The sequence below is a fragment of the Bison bison genome, unplaced genomic scaffold, assembly GCF_000754665.1.
Source record: "Bison bison bison isolate TAMUID 2011002044 unplaced genomic scaffold, Bison_UMD1.0 scf7180017863002, whole genome shotgun sequence".
NCBI classification, from domain to species: Eukaryota; Metazoa; Chordata; class Mammalia; order Artiodactyla; family Bovidae; genus Bison; species Bison bison.
The window spans coordinates 48,071-60,293 of NW_011493574.1; the positions used below are offsets into that span (position 1 = coordinate 48,071).

The 12,223-nt window shown below is 56.8% G+C and overlaps 1 protein-coding gene across 4 annotated transcripts in view; it reads right to left on the reverse strand.

Moving 5' to 3' along the window:
* The window catches only part of DAK (dihydroxyacetone kinase 2 homolog (S. cerevisiae)), a 12,351-nt gene extending 192 nt beyond the window's left edge, over positions 1-12,159 (reverse strand). The window contains exons 1-18 of one of the 4 annotated variants that reach the window (XM_010833138.1): positions 12,057-12,159; positions 10,576-10,691; positions 8,093-8,282; positions 7,039-7,149; positions 6,783-6,964; positions 5,435-5,513; positions 5,071-5,160; positions 4,419-4,453; positions 4,261-4,345; positions 4,082-4,171; positions 3,310-3,426; positions 2,368-2,487; positions 2,055-2,192; positions 1,051-1,157; positions 844-947; positions 708-741; positions 513-602; positions 17-150 (exon numbers count right to left, since the gene is read on the reverse strand). In XM_010833138.1, the coding sequence (XP_010831440.1) occupies positions 17-150; positions 513-602; positions 708-741; positions 844-947; positions 1,051-1,157; positions 2,055-2,192; positions 2,368-2,487; positions 3,310-3,426; positions 4,082-4,171; positions 4,261-4,345; positions 4,419-4,453; positions 5,071-5,160; positions 5,435-5,513; positions 6,783-6,964; positions 7,039-7,149; positions 8,093-8,282; positions 10,576-10,578 (1,709 nt within the window). In that variant the 5' untranslated portion in view covers positions 10,579-10,691; positions 12,057-12,159. Of the gene's footprint in view, positions 1-16; positions 151-512; positions 603-707; positions 742-843; positions 948-1,050; positions 1,158-2,054; positions 2,193-2,367; positions 2,488-3,309; positions 3,427-4,081; positions 4,172-4,260; positions 4,346-4,418; positions 4,454-5,070; positions 5,161-5,434; positions 5,514-6,782; positions 6,965-7,038; positions 7,150-8,092; positions 8,283-10,575; positions 10,692-11,844 lie in introns of all 4 variants that reach the window. The other 3 variants (XM_010833139.1, XM_010833140.1, XM_010833141.1) reach the window with 3 other exon arrangements.
* Between the last annotated feature and the right edge of the window lie 64 nt (positions 12,160-12,223).

The following is a 12,223-nucleotide window of genomic DNA, read 5'->3' on the forward strand; positions in this document are numbered from 1 at the left end:
ACTCGGCAAGCCCCCCAGGATGGCACGCAGAATGGCCGCGGCTGCCACCGCCCCGGGGTCTGGCTGATCCAGGCGTGCGGAGCTGATGTAACTGGCTCTTCCAGCTCCAGCTTCCATGTTCTTGGTGGCCTCGGCTGCAGCTTCTGCACTCTGAGGGGTGGGGGTGTGGGAGCCGGTTCAAAGAGGAGCCATCAGGCTTCCTTCCTGCCATGGACCCTGGGGTCCCAGCTTTGCCAGGACCCTCTGCACAGTCACCAGGGTGGAGAGGTCACTGTCCACCCACCACTGGCAGGGACAAGGGGACACCATTTGCTGAGGGCCTGCTATGTCCCAGACCTAGTGCTGGGACCCTATGTATCTCTCTAGTCCCCAGCCACCCTCTGAGATAGGTATTCTCCACTGTCAGAGGAGGAAAGTGAAGTACAGAAAGGATATGAACTTGTTCAAGGTCGCACGGAGATGGGAGCCTGGTGGTTCTGTCTCTCTGGGTGGCTGGGCCCAGCCTCACTCACCTTGACAGCCTTGGTCAGAATCTGGAGCATATTGGCCCCTGGGCTCTTCCAGGCTTGGAGCTCCTGTCCTGCTGCCCACAGAGAATCCAGCTGGACAGGGGGAGGGGAGAGATGGGCTGAGGATAGGCCCTGCCACTGAGACTGGCCTTCAGGGCTCTACGCTCCAAAGGGGCAAGGCCTGGGCCAGATACACACCATAGTCCTGTCACCTGGGGCAGCCTTTCCATACCTGGCAGGGAAAGAGAACTAGTGAGGCTCACCGCAGGGAAGCGCCACTCGGGGGTGGGTGACATCAACCACCACCCCCAGCCCACTCTGGGCCCTGGCTCACTTCTGCATGGCCTCCAGGCCGGCATCCATGGCAGCAGACCAGGCCGGGAGGTCAGTCTTGGCCTTGAGTGGCTGGGCCGCCGCAGTCAGGAACAGGCCGTAGAGCTGGGGAGGACCACGATGCTGAGCACGGTGTTGGCCTGGGGCCTTGGCCAACCCAGAACCCCTCTGTGTCAGCCCTCCACCCCCGGGGGCTGCTGGCACTCACTGCCCCTGAGGAGCCTCCCATCTTCTCCAGTAGCAGGAAGGACAATTTGGAGAGTAGCTGGGCAGGGCTGGCTGGAGGTGGGCCCTCCTTTAGCCACCCCTGAATCGCTGCAGGCAGATAAGAGATGGCAAGAAATTCAGAGACCTTCCCTCCCGTCTGCCTGGACCCCAAACAAGTACCCAGGCCTCAGTGCCAGGCGGAAGGAATGGATGCTAGGAGAGGCTGAGGGAACCAACATGAAGAGACTCCCCGGCCCCCTCTCTGTCCTGCTGCGTCTGGAGAGAGGAGGGGACAGGTCACCGATGGGGACCTTGGTGGTCAATGAGAAGCGATGATGCTTCCTCGCTTCCCTCTTTTTTGTCTTTTACTGATTTACCTTGTTAATGGTCTTTTTTTCCTACCAGAACATAAGCCACAAGAGCAGTGATTTTAATATTTTTCTAGCTATTGTATCCATAGAGTTGAGGGCAGCACCTGACCCATGGTCAGCACTAAATATATTTTTCTTGATTGAACAAGATAATAGCTGGATAATTCAGAACTTTTGCCTCGGCTGGGTAAGCTGAGAAAGAGTAAGGGTGTGAGTTTCCCTTTAGGATAATTTAAAGTTGTTATTCGGGCTTCCCTTGTGGCTGGCTCAGCTGGTAAAGAATCCACCTGCAATGTGCAAGACCTCAGTTCAATCTCTGGATCTGGAAGATCCCCTGGAAAAGGGAAAGCCTACCCACTGCAGTATTCTGGACTGGAGAATATAGGGTCACAAAGAGTCAGACATGACTGAGCGACTTTCAAAATTATTCACTGAAAGATTGTAGTACTAGACATATCCCTTTATGAAAACAGGTGAAAAGCACGCTAAGTTTGTGATGACGTCTTTTGGCAAAATAACAGTTGCCAGCCCCATGTGAGTACTCCAAATGCTTTTGAAATCACTGATTCATGAAACGCCACATGAGTGTGCCGTACCACCCCGTCTCCTACCCCAGGTGGGCCCTGGCACCAACCTCTGGCTGCACGGCTGTGGGTGGTGCCACAGTCTCCATCACCGGCAGCACGGTCCAGGGCGTTCAGATGTTCCTCCAGGCCCAGGAGGGTGGTGCACACCCACTCCAGCACAAGTACCATCTGCTTTGAGGCTTCACCTGCAGAGGGAGGACAGCAGGAGGGAGGCCCACCTGGCTGGCTCTTCTCACAACTGAACGTGACCAGAGTGCAGGTGTGGGTGCGAGGGCCCCTGCACGCCCCTCTGCACACACTGCAGCCTTTAGGCCTCAGGCCAAACGCCTGGGCCACCTTCCCCTAGAGCAAGGCCCCTACCTGCTGCAGTAGTGGAGTCAGGGGCCGCCAGGGGCTCCGTGGGGGCGGCCCGGCTCCGCTTCCGCCCAGTCACCCAGACCTTGGCCACGTTAGGCCAGGCCGAGGCAGTGGTTTCAGCATCTGGGGACAGCAGGATGACTCTTAGAGACGGGTCGGCTGGCCAGGATCAAGTAGGGCCTGGGCTCCCCACCTGGTGGCCTGGTTCCCTCCACCGCAGGAAGTGGGTACTGAGTGCTGACTGTGTACGTGGGAAATGAGGGCCCCTAGGGGAGGAGCCTGATTCCAACTCGTCCACAGTCAAGAGAGAGCTGGGGAGGCTGGGGAGCCAGGAAGGGCCTCTCCACAGGGTCCTAACTCACGGTCAGCCCTCATGGACCACAGTCAAGAGAGAGCTGGGGAGGCTGGGGAGCCAGGAAGGGCCTCTCCACAGGGTCCTAACTCACGGTCAGCCCTCATGGACCACAGTCAAGAGAGAGCTGGGGAGGCTGGGGAGCCAGGAAGGGCCTCTCCACAGGGTCCTAACTCACGGTCAGCCCTCATGGACCACAGTCAAGAGAGAGCTGGGGAGGCTGGGGAGCCAGGAAGGGCCTCTCCACAGGGTCCTAACTCACGGTCAGCCCTCATGGACCACAGTCAAGAGAGAGCTGGGGAGGCTGGGGAGCCAGGAAGGGCCTCTCCACAGGGTCCTAACTCACGGTCAGCCCTCATGGACCACAGTCAAGAGAGAGCTGGGGAAGGCTGGGGGAGCCAGGAAGGGCCTCTCCACAGGGTCCTAACTCACGGTCAGCCCTCATGGACCACAGTCAAGAGAGAGCTGGGGAGGCTGGGGAAGCCAGAAAGGGCCTCTCCACAGGGTCCTAACTCATGGTCAGCCCTCATGGAGTTGGCTCCTTCCAGCTCCAGGGAGCCCTGGTTTGGCTGACCCCAGCTTCCAGGTCTCACCTATCAGTTTCAGGAGGGGCTCATCCACCAGCAGGAGGGTGAGAGAAACGCCAGGCATCTCCAGGGCTGACATGAAGGTGCCCACTAGGGCACGGGCGATCTTCACCCCGCGGCCCTCTGCAGTACCAGAGCATGAGAGTGTGAGGAAGAAGGGAAGTGCTTCTGGGCAGTTTCCCCCAGAGCATCAGAGAAGGAAACAGAGTAAGAGAAAAACAAGGACTTTGGGAGCTGGGGCCCTGAGGTCAGGAGGGAGCCGGTCAGATTTCCTCGGGGCGTCCTTTAAAGATACCTTGAATGACCACATACCCTGGAGGCGTCCCTTCTATGGGGGCAGATGAGTAACGACAGGTCTCAGTTACTGGGTTCTTCTTACCAGGTCCCATGTCCTGTGCTAAGTGAGTTAAATCTCATACGGCTACTCACTCCAGTATTATTGCCTGGGAAATCCCATGGACAGAGGAGGCCATGGCGTTGCAAAAATGTCAGACAAACTGAGAGACTAAACAACAACAATCCTCGTGACAACCCTTTAAGGCAGCTACTATTACTACCCTCTTTTTATAGACAAGGCAACAGGCTCAAGGCTCCTGGCAAGTAGGTCGCAGACGGCCATCTAAGTCGGGCCTGACTGACTCACAGCCCGTGCTCCAGACTGTGGAGCCCGACTATCGTTGCAAGGCTCTATCTCAGGTGCCTTTCCTACATCCAGCTTCAAAGGGCGGACGGGAGGAAGCTCGGGGGTCAGGAGGTCCGACTCCAGTGTGGGGCTCACCCAGAGAGCAGACGGCGGCGTCGGCTATGATGCCCAGTTCCAGGAACGACAGGCCACCCAGGTTGTTGACCATCAGCACTACTGAGGAGCCTGTGGGCGGACATGACGCCCAGGTGACTCTCTCGGCCCCATTTCCAGAGGGGGAGGCAAGGTGGGGAGACAGCGTGACAGTCCCTCACCGGGTGGCACAGGCACGTGGGATGCGTTGGAGGAGCTCGTCATGTGGTCCAGCATGAGCGCCACAATCTCATCGGCAGTCGCCATCTGTCACGGAGCCGGGAGTGAGCTGCGTCGGGGCCCCGGTCTCGGGCCAGCCTGCACCGGGAAGGCCACCTACCTTTATCCGGCGCACGCCAGCCTCCCCATGGATCCCTGTGGACAGACACAAGCACTGCTGACCCACTCGGAGCCTGGGGAGTCGCTCAGCACGTTCTGCTCAAGGATTTTCTAAGTGGTCCGCATTAGGCTAGGCATGTGTATCTGGGGAGTGTGGGGTTGGGGGACACAGATGGAATAGTGAAACATACACAGTCTCTGCTCTCTGGGAGCTACGGCTTGGTGGTGGAGAGAGCCAGAGCTTTACTTAACTTCCAACTACTGAAGTAGCCTAACTAGAGGCAGTCACAGAGAGGCCACATGAGGCCTCTGCCCATCACTCTGAAAGCACAGGGGAGGAAGAGGGGAAGTTCTGTAGCTGGGGTGGCCCCAGAACTGCCCTTGAAAGAAGGGCTGCATCTTGGCAGGGTCATGGGTACAGGAGAATGGTGGGAGCACAGGCAAGGAGGTGCACAGGACATGGAGCCCTGGGTGCGGAGGGCAATGGCTGGTAGAAATCAGGCAGGTTGGGCCAGAGCAGCCTCATGGGCCCAATTAAAAAACTTCAGAGCCCCTAGGCGATGGCTCCATGTGAGCATACAGGACTCAGGAGATGGCTCCCAGGGTAGAAAATGCTGGAAAAACCCAGGGAACCCAAGGGGTCACAAGCTTACCCAGCCCCAGCTCCACCTCATCAGCTGAGAGCTCAAAAGTGGGTTTAGAACCAGGGACGCTGCAAGAGGACAAGCTCACTCCCAGGGTTCCTACGAGAAATGAAGTGTGAAGGGGATGACTGCTCTGCTCCTCGCATCAGGCGTCAGCCGGGCAAGCTCAGAAGTCTCTTCATTGATACAGGCTGCTGGGCTCTTCATCTCAGTGATGGAAGAGAACCCCTGCTCAGGCACCCAAAGCCGCCGTTCCCAGGAAACCCTCCTGCAGCCCCTGGGAAGCCTCCTGTGCTGCTTCAGGGAACCTGTTCCTGGTCCAAGGTGGGCCTCGACCTCCCCTGCCCTTCCTGAGCCCTGAGCTGGCACTCACCCATGGCCTTGGCGATGACGCTCACCCGATCTGTGATCTCCTCCAGTCCCACACCTGCCTCGGCCAGAGCACCCGCCACCTGCGCTCACAGAGACAGGCCCCCACCAGGGCAGGGGTCACTGTACCACTTGCGGGCAGAAGACAGGCTGAGGCTGAGCTTCTAGCTGGGAACAGGGAACCTCCTCGTCCTGCCGCATCAACCTGGCCCAACGTATTTAGGGCAACTGCCAGGACTCTAAGAATCCCAGAGCCAGAGGAACTTTACAAATGGAGAAATGGACCCAGAGAGGGGAGGTGGCTTGTCCAATGTCACACAACCAGTTGGTGGCTAGTTTCCCAACTCTTGGTCTAGAGTCCTTTCTCCATGGCATATGTATTGTGGCCACCCACCCACTTCTTGCCAAGCATCTAATATGTGCCGAAAAGGGGAAAAGGTGTCTAAATCATAGTCCCTACCTTGGAGGAACTTGGTCTGGGGAGGGGTTAGAGAAACAGACAGCACAGACTGAATGTTTCATGTGAAGTGACGAATCTGATGATGGAGTTCACAGTAGGTGTTATGGGAACGCTGAGGGCAGGGGGTCCTAGCCTGCTTGGCGTGCTGAGACGGCAAGCCTCCCAGAAGGATAGACAGCAGGTGTGGGCCTCCACAGAATAGCAGGAGTTAGCCAGGCTAAAGGGGGATTGGACAGTGGAAGGATTTTCAAGGCCAAAGATTCAGCATCAGCAAAGCCCCAGAGGTGAGCCACAGCCCAGTAGTACAGGGCACTGGTGTTCATGGAGGCTAAGGGGACCATAGGAGCAATAGGAGAGGAACTTGAAAGCCAGGTAGGAGGGGCAAGAGCGTGGTGGACACCTGACTGGAAAGCCTGCGCTGACCCTAGGAACCCTGGGGGTGCTTTCTGTAGCCGATCAGCCTGGTCAGAGACACATTGTTAAAAGACACCTCTGGGGTGCTATGGGGAAGAGACTGGGGCAGGGGCAGGAAGGAAACAGGCAGAGGACCCAGGTGAGAAGGCAGCAGCAGCCACCTGGGTGCAAGCAGGCAAGACCAAAGCAAGGCTAAGACAGGAAGAGCAGGGCTTGGACGAGGAGGTGTGTTTGGAGGCCCTGGGGAGTAGGGCCACAGGATAGGGTGATGGAAGGTCGGGTAGGGGGAGGGCAAGGAAGGGGCTGGGAGGATGAAAGCCTGTACCTGGGCTGAGCTAGTTACAGGGATGGGGGTGCCCTCCTGGATCAGGGAGCACTGGGGAAGCAGTGGCTTCCTGGGGGGTGGGACAGATGGCTGGAAAGTTCTGGCACTGGGTGCAGCCTGGAAACCAAGGGGTCCCCCGGAGGGGACCCTCACCTTGTGTATGAGCACTGTGCCACAGAGCCCGCGCCGGCCCGCCTTCTTCAGGACGGTGAAGGCACTGTCGTCCCCGACAACCACCATCTCCACAGGGATGCCCTCCGCCCGGGCCTGCTCCCGGGCCAGGCCGAAGTTGAGTCGGTCCCCAGTGTAGTTCTTCACGATGAGGAGGGTCCCCACTGTGGGAACAGCCAGCAGGGCCCCATCAGCGCCTTCCCTCCCCACAGCAGCCCCTCCTGCAGGCCAGGCTTACCTGTGCCTGCCTGGGCCACGGCCCTGATAGCCGCCAGGATGCTGCCCACTGCCGGGGAGGTGAACACGGCTCCCGCGATGACCCCCGTCAGCATCCCCTTCCCTATGAAACCTGTGATGGAGAGGTGGGGAGAGGATGCTGGGTGGGGACCTGTGCCTGCGGGCCCCGGGGCTCAGGGCTTCATGCCCTGGTGAGCCCTACTGTGTGCCTGCTGCAGAAAAGCAGCTGGGTCATGCTCCACAGATCTTTCATCTTCTTGGAGAGGTCTTCCCCAACCTCCCAACTGAACAGTCACTCACTCCATCCCCAGGTATTCGCTGCTCCTTTATCCTGCTCTCCTGTCCTCCCTACCTCACTTACATGCTCTGAAATGACCTCTTTCGTTTGTGTGTTTACCTGGTTTCTGTCTCCCCAAAGGAGAACAGAAGCTCCATGAGGGCAGGTACCTCGTCTGGGTCACTTTTGCGCCCCTAGTGGCCAGACAGTGCCAAGCACAGGTGCTCAGGAATGTTTGCTGAATGGATGAATGAATTTGCCAGAGAAACAGGAAAGATACAGAGGATACAAAAGCCTGGTCCCTATTCCTCCTCACTCCCTACCCCCATCCCTGAGCTCTCAGGGAAAGTGCACATGCCTGGCACTAAATAGGAAACAATCCAGGACAGTCCACTTTGAAAATGTAGGCTGGGAATTCAGAAGAGGGATACTGCTCTAGGCTGGAAGACTCAGGAAGGCCTCATGGAGGAGGAGATGGCAGGTCAGTTGGGCCTGGGAGGCAGGGAGGATTTGTGAAATCACTGACACTCAGAGCTGGAGAGGCCTGAGAGATCATTTGGCCCAACCTTGTGCTTTTACAGACGTAGAGACTGAGGCACAGCGAGCCCAGGCCTGGCTCCAGGTCACAGCTCAAGGGAGCCGGGAGCCAGAGCCAACACCAGGCTTCCAGCTCTCAGCCGGGCTCCATCCTGAACCTCCTAACAGTGCCAAAGATCTCCCAGCAGCCCCCGTCCACTCTGCCCAGAGCCCACCCCCCACCTCTGCTCAGGGTGCTCACCAGCATGGGCAGGCTCATGGCCGGAGCCCCCACCCGACAGTAGGGCCACCCGGCCCTTGAGACTGTCCAGGTCAGAACGGAGGGCCACGCGGTGGCCCTGCAGGAGCTGTAGGTTGGGGTTGCAGGCCACCAGGCCGGCAAGAGCGTCGTCGGCACAGCCTGCCACTGAGTTCACTAGCTTCTTGGAGGTCTGTGGGAGAGAAGCAGGAGGAGGTTCTGGGTGTAGCTGGCAGGGACACCCCCTTGTTCTGCCCAGCCACACTGCTGTGACTAAGACCCCTAGCCCACACCTGCCCAGGAACTCCAGGGAACAGCGGTTCCTTGAATTAGGCATCATTTTATCTGGTGGATGTTTCTATGACTTAGTAATTTGTGACTTTTAATTCAATACCTAACTTAAATTTATCCTGAAGAACGGCTTTGAAATTTATCCTGAAGAACGGCTTTGATACAAAGAAAATGGGGGGACTGGAGTCCTCAGTACACAAAGATAATTGGGGCCCAACAGCCTTTTGTCAAAGGAGGAGAAGCCCCAGGTTGGGGCTCCTGTCCCAGGGGTGGGGGCCAGACAGGTCCCACACCCATCTGCTTCCTCAGCAAAACAGGGATTTAATGAACTACAGGATATGCCCCCTATACAGTAAAAACTGAATAAAAGGGAACTAGTCCCTTCTACTGCCAGCTCTGAAAAGCCGGAGCTGGCTGAAAGGGCTGCATGCGGCTCCTGCCTTTGTCCCAAACAGTGAAACTGGTGCCCAATTAGGATCAGAGAGGGCCGGGCTCCCAGCGCCCCCTGGTGGCCTGAGGGCAGCCTGCACCTGAGCCTTCCCCAAGTCTGCAGGAACTTGGTTCTTTCATGCAAACTCTGGCCTTTTCTGGGTCAGGGGTGGGCCAGGGCAGTGAGCCAGACCTCATTCTAGATCTGATTCTAAGCGTTTTCAAGCACATCTCATTCAACCTTCCAACAACCCTATGGAGTAAAATTAGCCCAGTGAGGAAACAGGCAGAATTATATGACTTTGCCCAAGGTCACCAGAGAAGGCACTGGCACCTCACTCCAGTACTCTTGCCTGGAAAATCCCATGGGCGGAGGAGCCTGGTAGGCTGCAGTCCATGGGGTCGCTAAGAGTCGGGCACGACTGAGCGACTTCACTCTCACTTTTCACTTTCATGCATTGGAGAAGGAAATGGAAATCCACTCCAGTGTTCTTGCCTGGAGAATCCCAGGGACAGGGGAGCCTGGTGGGCTGCCGTCTGTGGGGTTGCACAGAGTAGGACACTACTGAAGCGACTTAGCAGCAGCAGCCGCCCAAGGTCACAAAGCCAGCAAGTGTCCAGGTCAGCCTGGCTCCAAAGCTAGTTCCATTTTGGCTTTATCATGCTGCTTTCCCCAGGGGCTGAAGGGAGGCTGAGAGTGGCAGATGTTCTGCCCAAGTGAAGGCATGGGCTTGTGGCTCCCAGCGCCTGCCAGGGACTGGAATATGCAATGAAGTTGAGAGTGGGTCTGAATTCCAAGCCCAACCTCCAACGCTACCACCCTCTGAGAATGGGTCCCTTTGCCACCCCTGACAGTCCGCCCTGCCTGGGATTTGCAACCATTCCCAAACCAGAGCCAGTGGAGAGATAAGCCGCCAGTGCCATCTGTGGCTCCCAGTGGCCTGAGGGGATGGAAGAAGAAAGGAAAGTTGACTCCTACAGGCAAATGTGGGAGGCCCCTAGATCCTGGTCTGGTCAACACCCCATCGACTAATCTGCAGATGAGGAAAGAGGCTCAGAGAGGTCATGTTTCGGTAAAATGTCACACAGCTGGTTAGTGGTAGGCTGAAACTTGAACCCAGGCCTGCCCAGGCATGTGTTTGAGCACAATCCGTGACACAGTGCAGGGCAGGGAAGCCTGGTGTGTTGCAGTTCGTGGGGTCACAAAGAGTTGGACACGACTAAGAGATTTCACAACAACTTCCCAGGGCTGTTTTGCTTCAGATCTGTTCTAGAATGAGCCTGGGGCATGCTGAGGGGCATATTGAGCCTCCTGCACTGTAGATCCCACAAGCCCACACATGCCCAAGGCTCAGAAAGACACAACAGGTCCTTCTTTTGGACTCCTGTGTGGTGTCTATTACAGAGTCCAGTTCAGTTCAGTCGTTCAGTCATGTCCAACTCTTTGCGACCTCATGAATTGCAGCACTCCAGGACTCCCTGTCCATCACCAACGGTAGCTGTTAATGTTCTAAACGCTTGACCCAGACCAGGGCCATGTGGGCCTTGGAGGGACTCAGAGGCTGCAGCCACAGATTGGGCTGGGCCTAGCTGGGAAATGAAGGGAAGTCAGGCCCTGAGACAGAGGATGACTCTTTCTATTAAGCTCAGGAGGCAGCAGCATCTCTTGGTCAGGGAGTGAGGAACTGCAACATGCCCAGGGCTGACACATCTACTGCCCCAAGCCCATAGTGCTCTTCCTCTGCCCTGGCCCTCATGGGACTCACCATGATGGGGAGGCTCTGAAGCAAGTGTGCCTCACACCGTCTCACTGAGCTTCTGGCAGATGGGCAGTCCCGTGTGTGCAATCAGGTCTGAGCACAGTGAAGATGGCAAGCAGAATCTGCAAGAGGTGGGTAACAACATGAGCTGCTGAAGACACTTGCAGCCTACTGGCACAGTCATGCTTCCAGCCCCCTGGTAATTAGGGAGCTTCCCCAGACTTTGATCTAAGTCCAAACTCTAGAATGTGAGCTGGGGATGGAGAAGAGTTTGCGGCTGACCAAGGTTCACATTCTGCACCTGGCTGCCAGAACACTGATAGATCCATGCTGGGCACACATCTGCCTTATGCTCAGGAGTGGCGCCCACCTTATCACCAAGGGGCAAATTTACCTTCAGAGTAACTTCATCTATTACATGGGCACACATGCAGTGAATACGTTCCTAAAGATCTTCACAGACTTGCTCTTGTCAGTGTTGGCACCTCACCAGGAAGGAGATGGCTGAGTCTGTGACTCTATTTTCCTTCTGGGAAACCGACCCAGCAAGCTCTGTGATGTGTCCAAGGCCATTCCAACAACAGCCAGGATTCAAACCCATGTTTAGCTTCTCTACAAATCCTGTGTTCTTTCTACTGATAAATTCAGTGCCTCAAAAGTCAAGGCTGAAAGTCCTGGGTGTGGGAAATCACATATGTAAATCACAAAGACCTTTTAGCTCCTTTCGGTTCAGCCAGGTTCAGAGGTGTCTTGGGCTCAAGGCACCTTTCTGCAATGCAAAGAATCCCCACCAGCCTCAGCACCTAGCTCTGCCTCTGATTTCCTAGGGGATTCTGGGTAAATCAATTTGCCTGAGCCTTAGCTTCCTCATTTGTAAAACGGGGGCAGCTTCCTCTACAGCCTTCTGGCAGGTGCTCCAAGCCACGTGGTTCTTCTACTCCTTGCAGAGCCTGTCTGATGTGGAGTGGCTTGCAAGCTGCAGGGCTAACTGACTGCTTTCTTGGGTCACTAAGGTTCTCACCAGGCAAATTCTGCTTTCGTGTTTGAGGTCCGAGTTTGCACAGATCATGGGGGCACTAACTCTGCTGGAGAAGTGGCCTGCTGGGGCCTCGAAACACAAAGTTTCAAACACAAACAAGTTCAAAGGAGAGAAGGGACAGTCTAAGTGCCTCCCCCAGACGCCCGCCAGGTGAGATGGGAGTGATGGGTCATTCTAGGATCAGGCAGGGCTGGGTTTAGAGATACTGGGAAGGCTAGGGAGAGGGAGGTACGAACCTCGGTTCTAGTCTGGGAGGTGCACAAATTGATGTCACCTTCTTCCCCTCTCTGGGCCTCTGCAGTATCTTCTGGTTCCAAAATAGGGACCAGCCCCGAGGGCTCCTGGAGCTAAGAAGGGGGTGTGGACGGGGTCTGGGGAAGGGCGAGGGGAGCGGACTACGGATGAGGTCGGCGGGTCAGCTCCGGGGAAGAAGGAGGAGTCGGCGAACCTTTGCGACCCGCTCTCGTCCGGGTAAGCCTTTTCAGTAACCGCCACCAGTACCGAAAGACTCGCGACGGGGCGCCCTCATCCGGGTACTCCAAGCTCCAGCGGTAGAGGATGGGCGGGGCCTCCGGGGGGCGGGGCCTCCCTTGGTTGGCCGCCTCTGGCGCCTTG